This window comes from Phyllostomus discolor, chromosome 8 (assembly GCF_004126475.2).
Source record: "Phyllostomus discolor isolate MPI-MPIP mPhyDis1 chromosome 8, mPhyDis1.pri.v3, whole genome shotgun sequence".
NCBI lineage: Eukaryota > Metazoa > Chordata > Mammalia > Chiroptera > Phyllostomidae > Phyllostomus > Phyllostomus discolor.
The window spans coordinates 54,912,918-54,932,676 of NC_040910.2; the positions used below are offsets into that span (position 1 = coordinate 54,912,918).

Consider the following 19,759-nt stretch of genomic DNA (forward strand, 5'->3'; position numbering starts at 1 on the left):
GCACACCAGTGTGAATGGATGCGGTAACTCTGAACTGGACACTGGGTTAAGATGGCCAATTTTACACTGCGTGTATTTTGCCACAATTAACTTTTTAAGAAGAGGAAGATAATATCAGGAAAACCCCTCATGGGCAACTGAACACCAAATATTTCTGAGGAAACCTTTGAATGAGAGTCATTCTGTTGTTTGTTTGGCTTTTCTTGAAAAAGAAAACAAACACAAACACATCATCTCTTAAAATGGTCAGAAATAGAGGAGACCCATGTCCCAAGGCAAAAGACTAGGGTATTTAGCAAATGAAAAATAGATTGGAACTGCCTTTTTAATAGAAAATATCACCCTGGTTGGTGTGGACCAAAGGATCACCAGTTCGATTCCCAGTCAGGTCACATGCCTGGGTTGCAAGCCAGGTTCTCAGTAGGGGGTGCATGAGAGGCAACCACACATTGATGTTTCCCTCCCTCTCTTTCCCCCTCCATTCCCCTCTCTAAAACAAATAAATAAAATATTTTTAAAAAGAGAGAAAGGAAGGAAGGGAGGGAGGGAGGGAGGGAGGGAGAGAGAGAGAGAGAGAGAGAGAGAGAAAAAGGAAGGAAGGAAGGAAAGAAGGAAGGAAGGAAGGAAGGAAGGAAAGAAAGAAGGAAGGAAGAAAAAAGGAAAGAAAGAAAGAAAGAAGGAAAGAAGGAAATAAAGAATCCTGCCAGCATACACATGGGCAGAAGCAGCCTTCAGAGATTCAAAGAGAAATCTTGTGGTCTCCACCCATCTGACTTTTAATAGGGCTGCAACCAACTAGACTTTTTTTTCTTCTCTCACATTGGTGACACTCTCCCTAAAATCCTCCTCCCATGAACTACTAGATGACCTTGAGCCCTAGAGTTTCAGTAGATCTACAGAAGCTTCCAGAGAGAGAGAGCTCAGCCCATGAAAAACTATGTTGAATTAGAGCTTCTCTCTGAAACCACAGAATGCAAACCAGGATTTTTTTTTACCACACACAGCTCTTCATAGACAAGATTGAGGTGGACCACCACAGTCAGGATGTTGTTTTCATTGTTGTTTTCATTTTGTTCTGTTCTGTTGGGTTTTTCCAAAGAGGGACTTTGAACTTTTACACTAAAGCCCACAAGCCCTCCTCTGCTCTCTGCACACACACATCTGACAAGGAAGGAAGGCCCTGCTGCAAGGCGCAGGGACTCACAGCAGGCTCTGAGGGGCTGCTCGTTGGCCTGGCTGTTTGGAGTGGGGTGTGGTGCCCAAGAATGCATAAAAGCATGCTGGAAAGACAACTGAAAATAAAAATTAAATTTACATTTCTAGAGAGATCAGGCAGGAGTAATTTAACTGGGAAAAAGAGTTCCTGATCTGGAGCTAAGTCTTAGGAAATGGGGAACTATGTCTCCACAGGGTCGCCCTGTTGCAAAATCCAATGATATCCAATTAAGGAGCCACAAAGTAGCAAAAGCTATTTTTTTAATATTTCAAGCAGCCTGTTAGAAACTGAATATCTGCCCAGGATGTAGTCACATGGACTAAGTGAAAGGTCAAGTTGTTTTCTGGTTGAGCTGGAAGTCTATCATGTCAGCAGAGTAACATGACAGAGCATGTCTCATAGGGGTCAAAAACTTTGATTGGCCACTGATGAGATCAAGGGCGTTTCTGGGATGAGTTTCTTTTTTGCCATTCTGTTATATGTCTTTGACTAATAAAAATGGAATGACAGCTGAATTAGTCTTGTCAAGTGCAGTTTGGCAAGCAGAATTTTGCCAAATCCTGGATTCACAGAGAAAAAAAAAACAAAGGAGTCTCGGGTGGTGAGAAGTTTGGGACTCGCTCTGGGGCCTCCTCTTCCCCTCCCCCGAGCACGCACAATTCCCTGGGAATGAACAGGGTTCCCTGGGGCCACAGTGGAGCGTGCCTGTTGTGTGAGAAAACTCCAAGAGAGACAGTGTAAATTAACTGCATCTGGTTAGACTGAGCCAGGAGGGGGAGGAGATAATTAGTTGGCATTGTAGGAACAAGGGCAAAGAAGAGAGTTCTATATTTACTCAGAGGAAATCCAAAATAGACTACTTTGCACCCGTTTGGGGTTCCAGGGTGATCTGGACATATCCCAGTCAGTCAGCAGGCATTGAACCCAGGGACCAGACACACCGCTCCACCAAACCTGGGATACCATCGCCCACCCAGCCCACCTCCAACAGGCGAAGGAGAGAAGGCTAAGGGAAGCCCAAAAGACGCTCAGCAGCAATAAAACAAGACTCTGGTTTTACATCAAACAAAAGCCCTGCAATGAACAAACCAAATAAATGCATCTGTTTATAATAAAATGGGTTGTCTAAAAACCTGATATTGATCAATTTATAGTGCCATTTGGTGGATATGTGTAGATGTGAAACATTTCAGAAGTAACACATATTTCAAGTGATGCAGAGGTGTCATGGGGCTGCTTTACTGTGCAGAGGATCGGAAAACAAATGCCATGCTCCCATAAAGCTCCATAATATGCTGCCAAGATAGAGTTTCCACCTTCTTGGAAGAATTCAAGGCATCCTAGCACCAATAACAAAGGCATCATACGTGAAAATCTTTTCTCCCATAAGTGCAAAAAGACTACTTCCTTTTGTACATATAACATGTGTATTGCATGGAAGCACATGGAAGCATATTCAGCTGTATCTGTGGGTACAGGTCTATGTAGTTTCTTGCATTAAGAGCTGCTGCTCGGTGCAGAGTCATTGGGATGCACGCTCATGAGATATAAGGTGCAGGTGAGCACTTACGGGTTCACAGATGTTTCTGAAGCTGCATTATGGGGTGTTTATTACAAGAAAAAAAATGTAACAATGATGAGGTTTGGGTGCCTGCCAGAAAGGACAGCTGAAAAAGACCAGATAAAGATTAGAAAGTTCTGGGGTGCATGCTGGAAAGGACTGGCTCTGTGTCTAGGCTGCTCTCATGTCCTTCTGATTCCCCCAGAGGTTCCCAAGGGTGGCCTGGAAGGAATGCCCCATGCAATCAGCACACCCAGCTCACAGAAGTCAGGACAAAGTGTGCTGGGGGAAGGTGACTGTGGCGGTGAGTGGGGCACAGGCCAGGAGTAAGGATACTGTTTTTCAGTGCCAGCATTGCTCCACCCATCTGCACATACATGGGCAAGCCATGTCACCATCCCCAGGTTCAGTCTCTTCATCTGTCAAATGAAGAAGATGCTGACCCCAGTGAGTGCTTGAAGCTCTTTAATATTAAGCTTCCATGCACTTTTAGGAAAACCAAAGAAATTCCATATAGCTCCCTAATGCCATCTCAGGAGGTCTCATGTGGACCTCCTGAGATGGCGGAGTCACCAAGCACACATGACAAACATTTTACACTTGGCTCTCATCCTCTCCTGAGCATTTCAGAGAATGCTGCGAGACTGCCATGCTGTTTCTGTCACCTCCTGAAACCTGCAGAAGCAGGCAGTGCCCTCTAGCCTTTCCCTCCATGACACCACTGAAGAACAGAGGTGCTGAGTGTTTTGTCCAAGGTCAGCAGCTAGGGCAGAGTCAGAATTCCAGCCTTCTCATTCCTAGGGCTATGCTATACTTTCCACGAAGAAACCAAGCTGGCTTTCTGGGAAGAATGCCAGAGGTTCCATTCTCCCAGCTGAGAATTCATTGGGATATTGGAATAACAACTTTGGAGACTGTGGTCTCTCCAATCCATTTCAGGACCTGGCTAGAAACATGAAAACCCAAAGAAAGAAGCAAGAGGGAATTATTCCGTTTTTTAATGAAAGAGAAAAAATTAGGGGTGGGAATATGGGATTTCTTAAAAATTACCTGATTGCTAGAAGTTAATTTGGTATTTCTTCATTGGTTTGTAAGATCTGTTTCCAATCACAAAAACAGACAGCTGAGGATGCCGAAATCACATTTCAATGAATTAGCATCTTGTCCCAAAGAATCTTACCCACTCTGAATATCACATAGAACCCAGAATGCAATCCCTGTGGTAGAAAGGAATCTCCCTCAATGCAATGGGGAACTTGTCATAATCCCCTAAACCGTCATCTAAATTGAAAGTCTTCAAGCCCAACAGCAATCACTGAGAATGATAAAGGGACTGCCGCTCACTGGAGGCGTACTGCTTCTTTTAGGAAGCTGACTGAGGGCCTGCCCTGCCAGATAGGAGAGGTGGCATCCTCTCCCATCCATTACCATGCACACACTTCTTGTTAGGCTGAAGCCAGTGCCCCCGAAAAAGAATCCCATCACAGATATAAAGACACAAGTTCAAAAAGGAAGGTTCTGACTTCTTCCAAGAAAGGCCAACCAGAACAAGAAAATCCATGTTGAACCCACGTCATGCCTTGAAGATAACATGAAATGAACCTTATGGCAAAGCCCACATGATCAGTTCTCAGAGCTGAGATTCACAAAGGAAAGAAAGCAGAAATGATTTTCAAACACTTTTCCCCCTACCTGTCGATGATGACAGGGTCTGAAGGAGTCTCATTTCGGTTTCCACAACTTTTCTTTTCACAGCATCGACTAGATGGGGAAGGAACCAAAAGAGTAAAAGAAATTGGTTAAAATCAAGAAAATACAATAAGCGTCGAGTGTAAGAACATTCACAAAAGTGAATATGTCCTGTTAGCATCTTCATGATCAACTTCTTGAGAGCAGAATTTGCAGTCATATTTAAAAACAACAGTGAACTTGAAGCCCAAAGACATTCACTTAAATTCTCACTCTGCGACTTAAAAACTGGGTAATTCTTAGCAAATGACAACTTTCCCAAGAGCCGTATTTGTAATCGTGATGAATCATGGACAGCTGGATTTAAAAATCTATAAGGTTATTTCCAGCTCAGCATTAAATGATTTTATGACTGTATATTTTTATCTTTGTGTCTTTGTGTCTTAATGTATATTTGAAGAAAGATGGAGAAGGAAAATGTATAAAATAGACCCCAAGCAGCTGACTGGATTATTGTCAAACTTATTTTTCAAAAGAACTCAGTGTATTTTATAAACGTGCATGCATTCATTTACTTCTATCATTTTCTAAATATGAAGAGCAGAACTATGATGTATACTTTAGACTAGGAAGAAAACGGTAACATGACAGCTCCAGTCATTGTCACCAAGTCCGGAAGAGAAACGGCAATGGATGTAGAAGTCCATCTTGAAAACACTGCCTCCCTACACTTGCACCTATGAAGGGCTGGCTGCCTGGTAGACACTGCAAAATGCAAGAGAGGAGGGAGAAGTCCTGGAACAATTACAAAGATAGGAAGGACTCTGAAGGACCTGGGCAGGGAGCAAAATACTCTGCATGGGAGATCCAGACAATCGTAAAAGGGCAACGGAAGTTTGGTGTGGAGAAGCAATGGAACATGACCTCCCTGTGTAGCCCCATTGCTCCTGTCTGGACCACAGACCTCTGAGCCCCTTTCAGCTCACGCAAGCACAGGGACTTATGCGAAAAGCACGATCATCCACCTTGGATGCAGAATACGTCCAATAACCCTTAGCAACAACAACACTGTCCTTCCCATGATAGCTTATCTGGAGCCGAAGGCTGATGCAGCCCAGCAGGAAAACTGTTAACACAGAAATCGGGATCCCGGAGCCTAACCCAACTCTGTCCCAAACTGCCTGCATGAATTTAGTCTTAGCTCTTTAATTCCTCCAGGGTTTGCCTCCCTATATATAAAATTAAAATGTTGGACTAGGTTGTCTCCAGCATCCCTTCTAGATTTCAGAAGTCCATGAGACTATGAGGTTCGCCGGTCACCCTCCAAACACGCCCACGGGGTGAGGAAGAGAGGGAGGCTGCACGGCAGCGGGAGACCCAAAGGCCTAATGACCCAGCATCATAGATTTGCCCTCTGGTTCTCTGCAGTACTGTTACCATCTCAGATCCTCCACAGAATAATAAACAAACAAACAAACAAACAAACAAACATCTTACAACTTTTAAAATCCATCTCTCTCATGCCAGGATGTATGGATTATTTAGTGAACAATTTACCATTCTAAAAAAAATAGACTTTACTTCAGAGAGCTGCTTAAAATATTCTGCTGAATGGGCACAATGAGGTTTTATGAGATTTACTCAAATTAGTAGGAAGTAAAAGAAAAATTGTCTCAACTTTCTTAAATACCAGAGCTTGCCCCTGGGACTTTCTGAAATAATATTTTGCTTTTGAAATTATATTAGGCCTTAACTTTTAATATTTCAATCCATCCCAAGATTAATACCAATAAAAATGCCGGCCAGCTTCTCTGCACCCCTCACCCGAAGCCCTTGTGCCTCTTCCTACCTCCTACTTCCATCCATTTCTGTCTCCACCTCTGTGGTATATGCAACAGAACCTCTGCAGCTCAGGCAAACCTTTGTTCTTAGCAATGCAATTTCAAAAGCCCCATACCTGCTAGTTACCTAAAGCCTTCTACCTAGGTTCCCCTTTGACACCATCAGCAAGTCAATCTAACCTCAAATGGGTTTGAGGCTGGGTACAATTTAATTCCAACAGCACACACTATCAATCTGTTTAGTTTGAGAAGGAATGATTTTTGGGAGGCTAAGTTTGCAAAATTGCTCCTCTGAATTCAGCTGCTTTCCATAGAAAGTTTCTCATGAGGAAAAGAAAAACAGATAAAAATATAAGCCTGGTGCCAGTGTAGTACCATGTGGGGATTCGGCTCAGGGAAGGAAATGATATTTAAAGAAAATGCAGAGAAATTTCAGGGCCCAGTCTTCTATTTTTCCAACAGTGCCATATTTAATTATAATCTCTAATGTTAATAGCACAGAAAAGATTTAGAACACACTCACTTGGCCATTGCACTATAAGAATAACGGGATACAAACAATAGGATTGGACTGTATTTGCCCCATTTGAGACCTTCTTAAAATCTCTCTGGGTTAGCCAGAGCTAATTCTTGTTTTCTTTCTTTTTTAAAAAAGAAAAGTTCTCATCAACATGTCCTAGTTATTCCTTATTTGGTTTCCTAAATGACATTCAGTCATCATGCCAGAATGTTAAGAGAAGCAACGGGAAGTGGAAAGTGAAAGATGTTCATGAACTACCTTCCCCAAACAATCGCTCTGGGATCAGGTATGTGGATAGTTGAGAGAGATAACTGAGTCCCTGAATTATGCAGATAACAAACTCACTTCCCCCTTCCCTTTGCCATATAGTCAAAGCCGGAGTGACCAAGTCCAGGTTCAGTTACTTTCATTAAAAAAGCTGTTTAAGGTTATTTCCTAACAAGCAAGTCTGTAAGTCTGAAGTTTTGTTAAGGGAAAAATAAATAAATAGGAGAAAGAGAGGAAGGAAGGAAGGAAGGAAGGATGGAAGGAAGGAAGGAAGGAGAAAGAGAGGGAGGGAGGGAGGGAAGGAAAAAAAGGAGGGATTAAGGGGAGAGAAAAGAAAAGAAAAGAAAAGAAAAGAAAAGAAAAGAAAAGAAAAGAAAAGAAAAGAAAAGAAAAGAAAGGCAAGGAGGAAGGAAGAAGAAGGGAGGGAAGGAGGGGGAAGGAAGGAAGGAAGAAGGACAGAGGAAGGAAGGAAGGAAGGATGGAAGGAGGAGAGCATGGAAGGGAGGAACCCGGATGGAAGGAGGAGGAAATAGAAGAGAAGAAAATAGGGAGGAGGGAGGGACTTGAGGAAGGAATTACACAAAGAGAAGAGGAAACTGAACTTGGCACTAGGTAAAGACTGTGTTCCCAAACTACCACAGAGAGGGTCAGAAGTGCCCTTTTTTTCCTACTGAATGAAAATGAAAGCTCTTCCCTTACTCCTCTTGGGCTTGGCTTGCTTTGGTTTATTTTATTCTAGTGCTTATTTGGAGAACCTTTTACCTGAAATACTCTCCATTTGCTAATAGGCTTCTTTCACCCTCCTATCTCTTCATGGGGTCTTGACAGGGAAAGGGAAAAAACACCAGTTGGGGGTGGGGGAAACATGAGAAATTTTATCCCAATTCTGAATCTTACCTGAATTTTTCAGAAAGGATAAAGAAGGTGGGAGAGGGATGGCTAGAAAGGAAAAAAAAAGCCCCGGCCATGGACACAGAATGTCCAGTCAGCCGAACTCCTGCTCAGGAGGAGCCAGTATGCCCTTTCCCCTCCAAAATCGTTTTTAAAATTCAACCCTCAACTTTCAAAAATCTGTCTCTAATTTCAAACTCAAATAAGCGCACAGCATGGTGGCTTTTGTTTTGTTTTCTTCTCCCCCAACTCCTCCCTGTGATTGCATAACAAAAGTGTCTAAATTCACACCATCTGGCCCATAAAGACACTGGCCCCACTGCCCGGCTGGCCCATCTGATTAGGGCCCTGTCTAGCCTGCGCCTGGTGGGGAAAAGTCACAGCTGTGGGCTTTGCTCTGCTCAATACAACTCTGTTATTAGCCAGCTGTAGGCCTCGAGACGACTTCTGTTCAAATTATAATATCTTTTAACCCTCTGAGCATTTGAGGGCACAGGGGTGGCTGGCAGAAACATAACAACTAGATTTCTCCTTGCTGATAATTGGCAAAATGAACTAAAGCAGAGAAGAGGGAAGCGGAGACAGTTGGGGAAGGGAGAAAAAGTTATTCCTAAAGCGATTTATATTGTTTCCCTCCTCAAAGCTAAACGCTAATTTATGAACTTTTGACTAAAGATTACAGAACATAAAACCATGCCGGGAAATTCCCAGGTATGCCCAAGAACACCCACCAGACAAATGAGACCCAGTGTCATACTGGAGGAGAAACGGCCTCCAACTGCCCCCTCTGTCCCTGACTGCTGTAACTGGCTCTTGAAACGAGGACAAGGAACTTTTCCCCCCAACAGGAGACCCAACCAGCTCGGATGGACACGTGCAATCAGAACTTGCCCTTTACATGCATCCAGCATTTGATACTACCCAGCTCATCTCCCAATACACACGAACACACACTACAGAGACAGTGCCCATGCATGGATCGTTTGTTTACTCATAATTAATATTTGTTTTAAAGTCTAGTTGGGAAAAAAATAGCAGAGCATCTCTTCCCAGGTATCAAATGCAGGGAATTTACAATACATTAAATTTTTATATTGTGTTACTAATGCAGCCTAAACTAGAAGCTTTAAAAATTGATGCTCCTACTTAAACAGCATAAAATGAGGAGGATTTGATTGGGCTTAAAAATAAAAATGTCAGCCTTAAATACAGCTGGATGGGGCATGCAAGTATTACTTAAAATAATAGGTATAATTCATCAGACAATGGGCCAGTTTGGGGTTTTCTTTCCTTTTAAGAAGATAACCTTTCCAAACAAAGACATTTAAAAGTATAAAGAGAAGTTTTTAAAGAGCACCCTGACATTAACCAATGGAATCAAAGTGTTCTGACTATTTAACCTAGGTATTGCGTGCAAGTTCATCTTGGAATTGTTTTCTTTCTAAACGGATCTGTCAAGGGGCCCTGGGATAACGAAGCAGCTCTCTGCTTACTCCATCGGCCAGCACCTCGCCCGGCTACTCAGGCAAGGAAGCCCCACTCCCTTAGCTCTGGCAGAGTTGAACTTTGCATTTGGCAAGGTTTGTTTTTCTAATACTTGGTCAAAACCAAAACAAGCATGTCTGATTGTTATGTTTCTCCCTGACTGGGTTGAGAGGGAGACAGGACTGCCAGGAGCTGACCATAAAAACAGTCCGAACTACATCAGCCACGGCCAGCAATTACCCAAAAGTAACAAGCCTGGAGTTCGGAGACACTGAAGCAATAGTGGAGTGAGGGAGAACTGAGTCTTTCTCTCTAACTAGAGATTTTGGAGGAAGAAAAGCATGTATGGAATAAAATAGTTACATTTTTATACTAAAATCACCACATCTTCCCAGAGATCCCTTTTTATAGAAAACTCTCTCTCCTTTGCTGGGGGATCCTCAATACCTGGGAAAACGAGGCACTCAATAAACATTAGTTGAAAGAAAGTGTATGAATTAATTTCTTCTAATTTTTTTTTTACTTCCTTCTAGTCAAGTAGAAGAAAGGCTCTAAATGGAATGGCTTGGTTTCTGGAAAGAAGATGGGCAAAAGTGCAGAGAGAGATTCCAGGAGACTGCACCTCTCACAACTCAGCCATCAGAATCCAGCTGTTGCTCCAGACCTCCCATCACTGGTTGGGAACCCCACTGATCTTTCTCCCCCTAGTGCCTCCTGACTTAAGAAACCCCTCTAGCAGCAGAAATCACTGGAGAAGCAGCATCCTGGGAGGAAGAAAGTGCTTCCGCATCACCGCATCACTGGCAAGTGCCTCAGCTAGGGGCAGGGGCACCCTGGAAATGGGCTGCTGGACCCCCTGGTGGTCCCTTGTCCAGACTGTGAGTCTCCAGTGCTTTGACTCGGCAACGCCACTAGCAACCCTTCCTTGGAAAACTACCCCGAGCTTGCCACACAGGTGAAAAGTACCCTGTTGAGCCTCAAGTACCTCACTGGAGCAGAGACCGCTGAGGAACAGTCCCCCTCCCAAACTTGGCTGGGGGGAGCCCCATGGTACCTCCCCTTGCTGCCACCAACTGCTGGACAGCAGAGACTGTCCAGGTGGGAGAAAACTCCAGAGACACCTGGGGATGGAATCCCATGTGATTCTGGGTCTCCTTTTGGAGATGCCTTAAGAATCTGGCCTTTAGTACGGGAGGGAGGCACGTTACAGTGACTGGCTGAGCACCATCACTCCTGCATGTCCTGATGGGGACACCCACCCACCCGCCTGCCAGCCAGAAGCTCGCTCCCCTGCCCAACTTGCTAACAAATCCCTCAGGACAAAGTAGCTCTTACCTGCACATGACCTCATGTGTCAGAAGAACGCGGCACATTTCTGGATTCTTGTTTTGCCCCTCGTAAGCTATGGGCTGTGAAGGAGGCAAGAGCAGGGAGGGAAGTTGTGAGGGGAGTGGGGAAAAAAAGAAAAGGGGGCTTCAGAGCAAGCCCAGAATTGGCTTTCCTCTCTCTGCCCGCTGTTTCATTAGGAGTGCCCGCTGGTGGCAGAGCCCAAGCTGACTCAAGCAAAATAATAATAACAAGCTTGCCCCGTCAGAACATATTTCTTGCAAAAGGCAATGTTTGAGGAAACTGAATCCTCCAATAATTGCTTACTCCTTCACCTGTTTGCTCACCACCCCTCACGCCCAGCACCTCCCCACCCAGAAAGAAACAAGACAACTAGGGAAAGAGAAAAAAACGTTTTTCCAGAGTGGACAAGGTGTGAGTTGATGTGCACAGACAAGCCTAGTCTGACCCAGGAATTCACGGAGGGTGCGGAGAGGTCAGGGAAAGGCAGGGGCGCGGGAGACAAGGTCCTGGACCTCGGGGCTCACCTGCTTAGTGACTGAATCAATGAGCCTGACGTACAAGTCCTGCTCCGTGCGGACGCCTGTGAGGGAGGGGATGGGCACAAAGTAAGGACCTCCAGCCCCACTCTGGAAACCCCCAACCTGTCCCCACCTTGGGCCAGGCCCAAGAAGCTGCTCAGGGCTGTGGTTGGACCAGGTCCTGAGGGCAAAGACCACCCAAACAGCTCCCTGACCCTGACTGAGCCTCTCAAAACCTTGTTGTCCCTAGGTCCCTCTACCTGCAAGCCCGTAGGGCAAGGTCAATTCCGCTTTCCTTGAAAGGGAAATGTGCGGCATGTGGACCCAGAGGATGAGGGGCACTTACCGTTGCTGTAGAGGAGCTGTAACTTGTAGTGGGTGCCGTTGTTGGTCTTCTCATTGCCTTGTTCCTAAAAAGACAGGAGTGTTGGAATTTCTTGCTCTTAAGGCCCCCAAATGAGGGAACAAGGAAAGAGTGCATCCCTACACCCTCCCGCAGCCTTTCACACCTACCCCCCAGCCTTTAACAATCCCCTGCCCAGCCCTGAGTTAAAGAGGCTGGAGCTTCTGCCGCAGGGCCACCTCCAAGACTTGCCAAGGTTCTTGGCTATTTGACCCTCTCTAATTCTTTGTCCTTCTCTCTTAAAAATGTCCTCAGATTGTGACCCCACCAGTTGCAACAAACCAATATCATACCAGCATTGCCTTTAACAGTCCCCACCCAACCCACCCGGCTCTGTCTGTCCTTAGGAAGTTGAAAGGTTTCTCTTGGCAGAGAGGGGAAGAGACCTTCATATGGAAGGGCCGCATTAGTCCCTGTCCCAACAGGACGAGCACCTCCGGGCCACAAAAAGCAGGGACTGAGGCACAAGGTCAGGAGGGATCTCGGGAGTGCCTGCTCTAAGGCTCATATTGTACATCGGAGGAGACTGAGACCCAGAGAGGGCAAGAGATTTCCCTTGCATCATACACCGGCTTCCTTTGGTATCAAATGAAGCTCCAAATCTGATCTGGGTTGGGAGCCAGAGGTTGCGGAGCTAGAGTGGGAAAGGAGTCTCAGTAGGTAAGGGGGAGCCAAGGCTGGGCTCTGGGTTTCCACCTGGTTGCTACCCCACTCTTCGGGAGCAAGCAGGTGCAAAATAACCAAAGTAACACAGAGAAGGGCAGCGCAGTCTTGGGTATACTTTTAAACCACACTCTAGTGGGAAGGGCATTTGCACAGATCAGTCCATGACCAGTTCTGCTATTGACCCAGAGGCTGGGTGCTAGAGCCACCAGCGCCCCTGCAGCAAGTGGTGGGTGCACTAGAATGGGGGCGGGAGGAGGTACGCAGAAATCGACTGATTTAGAGGCTGCGAGTCAGAGGCCTCGATTTATCATACCCCCGATGATGTGAACAGAAAAGTGTCGCAAGTAACAGATGGAATCTTTAGTGCTTTGCAAGGAAGTAGCCTTTAGGCCACCAGAGGAAGAAGGGGACTTCCACTTACTTTGTCATTCTCCACAAAGTCTACGAAGGCTGTGCGCTCAATCTCCACCGGCTGCCCCTGCCTGTCATAGAGCGCCAGGACAAAGTGAAAGAAGTTGGATTTCCTCAAGTTGGAGGGAGGCTGCTTCTCAAAGTGGGCCCGGGACAGGGCGACTCCGCTGTGCAGGAAGAAACAGGGGGACACCAGGCGCAGGAAAAGAGAAAAAGACACAACATTACCAGCTTGCCCATGCAACCCCACAGAGAGTCAAGGGTCCATGTCCCAGGTCAAGAATCCTGGACACCTGGAGTCTTTTTTTCAATTCAGATTTAGAGGAGGATCCTTAGAAGAGTCTCTGTGGCCACAGGGGTCAGGTGGCAGGGCTGACCCTTCAAGCCTCTGCTCATCCCAGCGTCTGGCAGCTTACTGTCAGGACTTTAGTAGAGCCCAAAGGATCCTGGCTGCACAGCAAGGCTCAGACCGGTCCTCTAGGCAGGAGCCCGAATCTTGTCCTGCAGGGTCTCCTGATCTATCCTATCAGGTGTCCACCGAATAGGTCAGGAATTGGAGCTGGGCCCCGGGGCCTGGGAAATAAGTGCTTTGTTACTTTTGAAGAGGGGACCGTTTTACTTCATCTTCACTTGAGTTGGCTGTCCGAGGGCTACTGCCCATAACGCCCCCCACCATGGTGTCTCGGAAAGGTGGTGGGTGAGAACCCAGGGTGGAGCAGGAAGCCCAGAGCCCAAGCCTCAGCTCTACAGGGAGAGACCTAACCTCCTGTTTTCCCTCGCTCGTCCGAAAAGTTGCGCCCAGGGCAGTGGCAGGGTGGAATCCCCGAAACCAGTCCTAGGAATCGAGGGCCACCGGGAACGACCTGATCCTGGGCGCTCCACCCCCAGAACTGCTGAGCTTGGAGACGCCAAAATGTTATTAAGAGGCAGAGAAAGTCGTCGCCTGGGACCGAGGGGAGCCTAGCTCCAGTCACATCTACCCGCGGAGCCAGCCAAACCCGCTGACTGCGAAACCCAAGTTGGAGGACCCGAGAGGTGCCCTCGAGCTTATTGAGTGTGTATACACACCTCCCTGCCGACCTGTCGCGGCTCCGGGTGAACTGGCCGCCAGATAACATTTAACAGGAGACTCCCGGCCCAGGCGAGCGCGCAGATGGCTGGAGCTGCCCCGCGGTGCTGGGATCTCTGGACCTCATGCCCCAGGGCGTGAGCACTTTTCACTCTTTTGAAGAGTGTAAAATTTTGCTAGAATACCCCACTCGACCTGCCTGTTCCGATTTCAGTGTGTATTTGAAGCAGGGAAAGAAGGAAAGCAGGGTTGGTGTCTTTAAGCAGCTCAGCGGAGGAAATGCGCCGCAGAGCCGGCTCTGTGGAGCTGCCTGATTCCCCTCTGCCTGCAGACCTACGAGCTCCAGACGGCTACGAAAAGCCGCTGCCACTGCGGTGTGTGGTGTGCGGGAGCGATCCGGGCGCGTCCCTGGCTTGGGCAGGAGGGATGGAGCCGCCGCCCTCCCCGGAGCGATGCGAGTTCTGTTTCCTGTCCTCCGAGTGTGCCAGCTGGTTCGCTCTACCCGGGACACCTGGAGACCATGGCCGGCTAGGAAAGGAGGACTTTCTCGGCGTGATGTCGGGACTCGGAGAGGGACAACCAGGAGAGCGGATGGAGAGGCTGGAGTGGTGGGAAGAAGTTCGCGGGCTCTTTGGGGTAAGGGCGCTTTCTCTTGCAGACCAGGACGTGGGGACCACAAATCCCAGCTCAGCAGTGATGACGAGGAAGGGAGAACGGAATGTCGTCGCTGGGTGGCCCTCTGGGCCAGGCGTTTACCATCTCAGCACACGGACGCTGAGAAATACTCAACTTCAGGGACTATCGGCTGGTGATTCCGGGCGTTTGCGGCCAGCTCTTCTACTCGCCGTTCTTCTTCTGCAGTTTCTTCAACTGTTACTCCTTCGCCGTTTCCCTTTAATCTCTTCTTTCCCCTCAACCCTCCAAGATGCTTCTGGCCCACCGCTTTATCTCTGCGCCTGGACCCGCCAGCCTGCCCCCTCCCAGAGCTCCCGGCCGCTGTGCCTTCCCAGGAAGCGGCTCCTGCCTTTCCGTCTCCTCTCCCCACCGCCGCCATCTGCCCGCTGGGCTCCCGGCCTCCAAGAATCGCCCGACAATAATAGGCAGAAGGGGCTCTCGCAAGCGGCTTGGCGGAGCCTGGCAGTTGCGGGGAAGCCGGCTCTGGTCCTCAAGCTGCACTCCCGGCCGGGCCCTACTCGCTGGGCAAGGAGCTGAGCGGCGAGGCGTTGGATGCTACTCTGTTATTTTTCCTCCCAAAGAGTGGTCTGTGGGGAAGGAGTGAGGGAGAAACACAACGACCCAGGCAGTTCAGAAACTCGAATGTGAGCTGCAGGGTAAGCGTTCCCCTGACTGCCCCGACCTGCCTGCCCGAGGGCGAGCTCCAGCGCGAGGGGCCGGGGCAAAAGATGCGGGGGAGAGAGAAAGAGACAGAGCGAGCGAGCGGGGGGGAGGGCGGACAGAGAGAAACCGAGACAGTGGAAGAGAGCAAACGAGCTAGAGACTTTGAGAGCATAATAACTGTGCGACAGTCTGGTTACCTCTGCGCCGCAACATTGGCGTCCACCACGCCGACATTCCGGACCCAGGACCTGACCGAATCCATCTCGGCGCCCAGCGATTTCTCTTTCAGAGCTGGTCCTCTTCCTAAAGTATCTTGAATCCCAAACATTTAAAAAAGTCTGATCTGTCTCTTTAAAAATAAGAGTTACGACAATGTCCTTACTGTTCCCAGCGTTGTCACCAAACTGTTTCCTCCAAAGCAATCCCCCCGCCCCCCAAAAAGGGATCAAGTGCTGAAGTTTGAGTCCCTCTTGAAAAAAAAAAAAAAAAAAAAAAAGATAACCCGTCCTTTGCTTCCCGCGTGAGATGCGGACTGGTGTAAACTTTGGGTTTTTATCCTCCACAAGTTCAGATCTGCCACCTCAGGCCCTCTGTCCTAGGTCGCTCGCATCCTTTCTGCGGCGACGCTGCCTCCAGAAAGTGATCACAATTTAGAAGCATCACCTGTTCTGGAAGAAACAGGAGGAGATTGATGGCTGCCTAATCTCTCCCCCTTCCTCCTGGTCCCCCACCCTCCCTGCTCCTCCCCACCGCTCCAATTTAGAAAAAAAAAATCCCCAACAGGATCAGTTGTAAAAGGAAGGGGGAAGACCCAGAGCCGAGAGGAGGCGGTGGCTGCGAGCACTTCGGAGCTGGGCTGCAGTCGCTCAAGGACCCCATGAATGGGTTACTACGGCCCAGGCTGCAGGAGGCGGAGCCGCGGCCCGATAAGGAGCCTCATTTGCATGGACGCTCGGGATTGGGCGACGCTGGGCAGGCCGGGCCCACGTCCTCTGGCGGCGCGCGCCACGCTCTGAGGTGAAAGGGGACAGAAAGCTGTGGAAGCTGGTTGCGTCCTTGCTGTGCGTGCGTGGGATGGGGGCCCCAAATCCAGCTCTGTAGCCGGGTGGCCTGGGACGCGCCCGCTCAGTCTGGACGCGGGAGCGGGGAGCCTCTGTGGATCCTGCCTCTAGATGCAGATTTTTGTAGCCTGCGGGAAGGCACAGTCATTCCCTGGGCTTGGATCTTGCGCGTGTTTGTAAGAAAGCGGAGAGTGTGACCACATGTACTTGTGTTTTGTGCAAACGTTCCCCAGAGCAACCCACTTCCCTGAACCTCTTTCCCAAGTCTCCTGGAGTTACATGGTGACACTCGGGTTCTGTGTGCGGTTTACAAGTTGTTGAAAGAGAAGGGTGTATGAACGAAAGCGGGGAGGGGGCGGCTGGGGCGCGCGGGGGCAGTAGGAACAAGGCTCAAGTGCCATTCAAATAAATAGTGTGTCGGGGGAAACGGTCAAGGAGCTAAGGAAAATACCCCCAGGCAGATGCGAGTGCGAGTCGCACTCGTGCGGATGAGAGGTTGCTGACAGGTCGTGGCAGGCTTAGTGCGAGAGCTGCTCGGCATCGTCCCGGGAGCCCCCTCCGCCTTCCCCGCCCGGTTCCCGGAGCCCCGGAGAGCCAGAAGAGGAACTGCAGGGAGGCAGTGGGGGAGCCGCGGAAACTTTGCTCGCGGCGCGCGCGGTCGGTCGCCACGGCGCTGGCCGCGGGCTGGCTGGTGGCCCGGAGGCGGCGGCAGCTCCCCTAAACAGCTGAAACCCTAGACGGCTTTTTCACTACGCGCAGCTCGCGGTGCCTATTAAAAATCCTCCTGGCTGGGTGTTATTTTCTTGCTTCTCCTTTTGTATTCTGATCTGTGCATAGATCTGCTGATGAAATCTAGAACACCAGCGCGAAAACAGATTTGAAGACAATGAATGCAAATCTGTGCTCAAAGACCATCTGCCGTGGAGGAGACAAATCAGCTGTTCCTCAATTCGAGCGGCTGTGCCGGAGCCTCCCAGCCTCATTATGGAGAGGCCCTGGCGCAACCGAGGTTACATTCAGGGGACTTTCCCCTACTCAGGACGCCAATCTGAGCGTGAATTCACTTCCAACCACATCACTTAGGTGTAGGTGAGCGCTCATAAATGAACTGTGAGACTTTGCCGCTAGAGGACACAACGCTTTTGCAACTCGTTTGCCTGGGTGGACAAGAAGCTCGAACTTTCAGAAAATGCCGCTTTCCGGAGAAAGGGGCCCTTCCGCGACACCACTCTTCCCTAGGGCATACGGCGACCCCAGACTTCGCCGGTGGATCGCGCTAAGGAAGCGCAAGTCTGTACTAACGGAGATTCGCTTGAAAAACGACGGGGATGAGGAGGGAGTGTGAGGACCCTCTCTCTGCAAACCCAGGGTCCAGGGACTGGGTTACTTTAATGAAGGGGGTCGAGAACGTGAACCCCCCTCCTCTGGATAGTGCTTACTGTAGCACCACGACCCCAGGGCTCTGGCTTGGTCCTCCTTGTTGCATAACAAGGGCAGGGGAGCCATTAAGGGTGACTGGGCACCAGAATGTGCACCACAACTATTGTAAAAAGCCCAGTGAGATGGGAGTCGTCCAAAGAAAGGAGACAGGGCTCGAAATTTGTGGGTGGTGAAACTAACTACCGTGTTTCAACCAAGCAATTCTCTATTATATGCAGGTTTTATAGATATTTTCTGTCCCTGAAAAAAAAACTAAGCACCCGAGTCCTTTACCCCGATTTGCTCACTTTAATTTTAAGTTTCTGCGAACCTTAAGTAACCGCCCACCCCCATTCTCGTCCGTGGACTGTGCCCAGTAGAGGCAATGCCTCGGATTCCTTGGCGGAAAGTGTGGAGTAGCTCGTGAGCCCCTCAAGATGTGTTGATGAGCCCCGCGATTTTCTCAAAGGGCCTCTGATCTGCTGCACCGCGACGTTACCAAGAGAGAACCGTGCACAACCGTCGGGGCCGCAGGGCGGCAATGAGTCCCGGGTTAGCCCGGACCGTCTGCCCCTCAGGCTGGGTTGGCTGAGGTTAAAGGGCACAGCCAGGGTTGAGGACGCTGGCTCTTCTCGCCCGCAACAGCTGCCATCTAAATTATGCCCCTCAGGAAGTGAATGAATTGGTCCTTTCTCCCGGCTCCCTGCTGCCCTCCCTAAACCAGACAGCCGCGCACGGCGGACGCCCCCACCCGCAGCTACCAAAGACAAGTTCAGTGGTCAAGTGCCCTGCCGGGAGGTAGTTTTGGAAAACCGTCGCCCCAGAACTTAAACCTGGGGTTGGGGGAAGCCGCACCGCTCCCTCGCCTGTGGCATTAGAGGCAGTCTCCCGCGGCCCCGCAGGGTAATCAGAGCAAACCGCGGCCACCCTGCCGCGGGCCCAGTGGGCTTCGAGCCACCGGCGCCCTAGTTCGCCCTTGGCTAAGATGAAGTTTCCGGCTAGCGGCGTGAAGAGGGCGGAGGGACAGGGAAACCGGGAAGCAGTCTTGGGTCCAGCAAAGCGGCGCTTCGGCCTTCTGGGAGCAGAACGCGTTTCTGCCAACCCAGTTGGGTTTAATTAGGTTTGTGTAGGCTTTGGGGAGGGGGGGGGGGCGCAAAGTCGGCCACCCGCGCCGAAGGAGCATTGGTTAGCGATCGAGTGAGCGGCGGCGGCAGCGCCTGGAGGGTCGCTCCCATCTCTATCGCCTCCGGCTACCCTTGAACAAGCCTCTCCGAACGCTCCACACAAAACCCTCCCGGAGCCGCGCGGGGCCCGAGCAGGCGCAGCTGCGTCCCCGGGAAGCCCGGCCCTGGCGGGGGTGCCGAGCCTGCGCGTGCCTCCCGGGCTCCCGGCCCTGGAGCTTCGCTTCGGCCCTCGAGCTTGGTTCTGCCGCTTGCCGGGGTCGAGAAAAATACAACGTGAACATTATTAGAAATTTTCACGGCAATCTATTTGCACAAAACCGGGGTAGGGTGGTGGCATTTGTCATTTACCCTGTCCCCTCCTTTGTTCACTGTTTCCAATGAACCCCGGGGTTTTTTTCTCTCGTTTATGTTTTACCTCTGCACCTCAGTGTTCAATTTCACCCCGATTGGTTTTTAAAGGTCCTTTCCCCAGTCTCGTCCAGTCCAGTCTCCTGGGCGCCGGGTTTCTCCTCTGGGTCAGAGGTTCGGAAATTTTCCTTAGAAAATTGCTTTCAGGGCCTCATTCACGTCCAGCAGGGTCCTGGTGAAATCAGGTGTGAAAACACCTCTGCCCCTTACAGCCTGACCTTCACCCCCACAACCAGACACACACACTGCGGCGCCTGGGTCTGTGCAACCGGTCGGCCAGAGCCTGGTTACTACGCAGGGAGTTCGATCCCCAGGGACGGCCAGTCTGGGTTTTGTAAATTAAATAAGTGGCAGGTCCCCGGTAAACCCCTCTTCGAGCATGAGTCTTCCAATTTGTTTGTTTTAGCTGGAAACTTTGCTTTTTATTCATCTGAGTAGAAATAAATAGATTTGCTCACCTTC

At 49.5% G+C, this 19,759-nt stretch overlaps 1 protein-coding gene across 1 annotated transcript in view; it reads right to left on the minus strand.

The window, feature by feature from the left end:
* EBF2 (EBF transcription factor 2) overlaps nt 1-16,623 on the minus strand; it is a 190,529-nt gene extending 173,906 nt beyond the window's left edge. The window contains exons 1-6 of the mRNA XM_028521678.2: nt 15,423-16,623; nt 12,829-12,985; nt 11,685-11,748; nt 11,345-11,400; nt 10,806-10,879; nt 4,470-4,538 (exon numbers count right to left, since the gene is read on the minus strand). Of these exons, the coding sequence (XP_028377479.1) occupies nt 4,470-4,538; nt 10,806-10,879; nt 11,345-11,400; nt 11,685-11,748; nt 12,829-12,985; nt 15,423-15,553 (551 nt within the window). The 5' untranslated portion in view covers nt 15,554-16,623. The remainder of the gene's footprint in view (nt 1-4,469; nt 4,539-10,805; nt 10,880-11,344; nt 11,401-11,684; nt 11,749-12,828; nt 12,986-15,422) is intronic.
* Nucleotides 16,624-19,759: the final 3,136 nt, after the last annotated feature.